General features: G+C 34.3%; 1 protein-coding gene across 1 annotated transcript; it reads right to left on the bottom strand.

The window, feature by feature from the left end:
- Positions 1–447: 447 nt before the first annotated feature.
- LOC141585887 (7-deoxyloganetin glucosyltransferase-like) lies at positions 448–3,270 on the bottom strand. The gene is made up of 2 exons (XM_074406957.1): positions 2,526–3,270; positions 448–1,542 (listed from the first exon to the last, which is right to left on the bottom strand). Exons 1-2 carry the CDS (start codon positions 3,043–3,045, stop codon positions 605–607), a joined length of 1,458 nt encoding a protein of 485 aa, XP_074263058.1. The 5' UTR covers positions 3,046–3,270; the 3' UTR covers positions 448–604.
- Between the last annotated feature and the right edge of the window lie 1,041 nt (positions 3,271–4,311).

Genomic DNA, 4,311 nt, shown 5'->3' on the forward strand with positions numbered 1-4,311 from the left:
TGCCCTTTGCTATTCATATAATCATATGCTTAAAATAAACGTTTGTGTAAAATTAAAAAAATAAATGATGCCTTATAAACTAGTACACGTTTGTGTAAAATTAAAAAAATAAATGATGAGAAAAAACTAATGGAATCAATGTACCAGGTGCTTTTATGTATGGTATGGCAACCTGACGGCTGTGTAGGAACTTTGTTGCAAGATGTACATGACTACATGTACATCGTATTATTTTACACTGTTCTGCCTTGAAGGCTTGAACGAATATGGACTACATTTTTTTTTTTTTCAATATATATGACGATCTAAACCTTTTCTTATACGCACTGAATTAATGGTTATATTAACTTGATAAATCTCAATTATTTACTCCGTATATGTTTCGTTACAAATAAAATAAATAAATAAATAACTGATACGTAGTGAGTTCTTCTTTACATTAGGATGGACGCAATCAAAAAATTGTATATTCACGCACAAATATTACATAGATACGTACATATATATAAGTGCACTGTTGCAATACCACACAAGGGGAAAAAAAGACATTACGTCGGTAAGTGGTGGTTCAATAGAACGGGGAAGGAAACTTGATTGATGATGTTTATTTTGGTGATTGAAGAACTTTGATAACATTGTCAATATTAACATAGGAAGTACCATAAGTTGAAGCACATGCCTCTTTTGCTAAAATTTTCCATTCCATTACCCTTTTTTTCATCTCCTTTCCTTTTTCGCCTTCCATCAACTCTCGAACTTGCTTTTCAACCACGTTCCTCTTCACGTTCGAGTCAATTTCCATCCCAATACCCCACTTGGTACAACAATACCAACAATTAGTTTGTTGTTCCGCGAAAAAAGGCCAACATATCATAGGCACACCTTGACTTATACTTTCTAAAATCGAGTTCCAGCCACAGTGTGTCAAAAACCCACCTATAGCACTGTGACCCAAGACTTTTTCTTGGTTACACCAAGTAGCTATTAGACTCCTCCCTTTCACCTCCTCTAAAAACTCTGGTGGAAGCACGGCTGAATCTCCTGAAATTAGATCCGGTCGTGTGATCCACAAGAAAGGTTGGTGGCTATTTGCGAGCCCCCATGCAAATTCCACCAACTGATCATTTGTCATGACTGTAATACTCCCAAAATTCACGTAAACAACAGAATTAGGGTCGTAAGAATCGAGCCATTCTATGCAATGTGGGTCCTCCTTCCATAGAGTTGAAGTTAAGGACTTTATTTCCTTATTGTTAGCTTCAATTGGGTCTATGAGAAACTCCAAAGGGCCTAAGGCATACAATGGGGGCAAATCGACCGAGAGAGACTCTAGGGCGCCGTGTTCTAAGGTGTCATACGAGTTGAAAAGAATAGCGGATGCACGTTTCGAGTGGTGGATTAGTCTTTGGATGTACTTAAGCATGAGTTCATCAGGATTTGTTGTTCTCAGGAAACTCGGCAAGTCGCGAAGTCGAACATTTTCCATGCCTGGAATCCAGTCTACGACCATGTCTAGATCACCGTTTGTCAAGAAATTCTCATCTGCATTTATTGACACAATTATTGTTCAAATATTGTTACATAAATAATCATTTATTTATATTTAATTTTTATTTTATTTTAAAGATAAACAAATAATCAAGACATCTCAAATTTATCCTATCCTAGCAGATGAGTCCAAACTTACTCCGCTGAAACTAGTGATTAATGTCATGTTGATCCAAAAGTAGACTATTATATATTACTGATGAATCGGGTCGATCCTAGAACTTAAATTTTTGAGAAGCGATTTTTTCAATGTTGCCTTGTAGTTATCTTAAGGTCTCATATATAGAATTATTGGGTAGCAAAAATTGATAATTAATAATCTTAACTATTTTTGAGAAGTTTGGCGTAGTCGGTGCTACCTTTTATTACTAGATAGGTTTCCCTGCCGAATTAAACGATTACTTCAGAAATCGCACGTTTGTGTTCCCAGAGGGGTTTTGTCATTAAGTGAACGTGCATGTATGATGTCATTGCTAGAAAGATTAATAGATCAATGACAAATCGACAACGATGTTGACAAAAGCGGCAAAAGATATAAATTCCTTTATTTTAATCATTTATTAACTTTTAATTAAATTTTTTTAAAATAATATAAAGATAAATAAATGATTACGAGTTTTGTTAAGATCTCTGGTATATATGCTTATCATATTACTCATTTCAAATCCGTTTATAAGCAAAAAATTGCCCTTTAACTAAGGATATTCGAAAAGTTATCATTTCATGTGACTATTAAGTCGGCTTCAATCATATTACCATACGTAATACTGTATTGCGCACACACAACAAAAAAAAAAAAAAAAAAAAAAAAGATTGTATAAGACTAAAAGGAAAAATGATAAAACAAGAGCGGAATTAAAAAAATTGTTGATTTCAAGTTCAAGTTCAAGTTCAAGTCGTTCTGAAAGCAAATTACATGAGAGAGATTTTGAACAAACGCATGAAAATGAAATGAATACGTAATTTTAAAAACGTACCTTTAAAGGGGATAATGTTCTTATCAACAAGCTTCTCATATTGAGCATACCCCAACAAACCACAGACACTAGCAGTCCACAGCAACACCTCCGGCACACCAAACTCCTCCGCCGCGTCAAGCGTAAAAAACATAGCCGCATCCGAAACAATACAACTAACATTAGGCACACTTGGGTCCTCATTAAGCCTAGTCACCAACTCCTTAAACGGTCCGAGCGAGTGTTTCTCAGTCGAAATACACAAGGACGGGATATCCTGTGTGGAGTCGGTCTCAGTTTGAGGCAATCCGTCTGGGATTGCCTCAAACTGAAATGACGGGAGACCGTCTAGGGCGTTTGGACCGAAGGAACGTAGGAAGCGGTTGCGGTTGTACTCGTTATTGACGAAGGTTATGTGAAAGCCCTTAGAGTGTAGGATTTTTGCAAGTTTAAGCATGGGAGTTATGTGACCTTGTGCTGGATATGGTACGCATACTGCATGGGGTTTTTGATTTTGTGGAGATACGGTTATGGATCCCATAATAAAATTTTGGTTGTAATTTTAGAAAATATAATTTTAATTTTACGACCAAAATTTGAATTTTGTCACTAATTTGTGTTTTATTTATTTTGTGTTGGTTGCATTATTGATCTAGGGGACAAATGATCACCTTTTATAGAGTATGGGAAAGTTTTGGCCGTGTTACGAGTTTTGATTAAAATACAGAAGGTCAAAGCTCAAAGCAACGTGGTAGGCGTAACGAAATTTCTTAGTTACATCTTTGGTGGATGAGTGGATCTGGATCTGTGCATATATCGGCTAACCGAGTCGATAAAATCATGACGGGTGGTACACTGGTACTGTGATAGTGATGGTACTCATGAGTCATGACTTGATTTATTCCTATTATCATACACCCATCCTTATAACTGCCTTAAAAAAAAAAAAAAAAAAATCGGATGGGAGGATGGCTCGTCTATACAAGATAAAATTAATTTAGACTTTTGGTTAAAACTATTGTTTTTTTTTTTTTCAACTAGATCATGGTATTACTAATTTGCAGTCGTTAGGAATTTTCACCAGGGCCGTCTCAAGAAAAGTGGAGGCCTGGTGCAAAAAAAATACAAGAGGCCTCAAATTTACAAACGGTTTTTCTAACGTGTACTTGAAAAGACACATTAAAAAGTCTAAATATAGAAATAATTAAAGGAATATATCATGAGAAATATAAGATTCAACTCATTTATTCCATATTTAGTGAAATATTCCTTTGATTCTCTATTTAGTTTCTTAATGTGTGCCCTAAGGGCACACGTTAAAAACCCATTTACAAAATCATACAAGTTTACCTAAAATATTAATGTAAATTATTTAAAAAACGATTATTTCACGTAATTTATTTTTAAGCGAATTCTTCTATCAAACTTTTATAATAGACTTTCTCCACCAATTTTGTTTCCTGTATCAAACTTTCATAATTATCATCTTCTATCAAACTTTCTATGGATATTATTCTAACAAAAACCAATGAAACAAAGTCCTCTCACGTCCAACTCTTTCTCTTTCCTCTAATAGCTGCAAATGCATTAAATTTTAGAACAAATATTGAAAATTGATAAAGCAAATAAACAATAAGTCAGCTGCAAATGCATTAAATTTTAGAACAAATATTGAAAATTGATAAAGCAAATAAACAATAAGTCAGTAATATGAAAGAAAAAAAAAACAAGATTCACAAGAAATCGACAAGAAATTGATGACCAATTCATTGAAATTAAGAAGAAATATTACGTATTTCGATCTCTC

This window comes from Silene latifolia, chromosome 6 (genome assembly GCF_048544455.1).
Source record: "Silene latifolia isolate original U9 population chromosome 6, ASM4854445v1, whole genome shotgun sequence".
NCBI classification, from domain to species: domain Eukaryota; kingdom Viridiplantae; phylum Streptophyta; class Magnoliopsida; order Caryophyllales; family Caryophyllaceae; genus Silene; species Silene latifolia.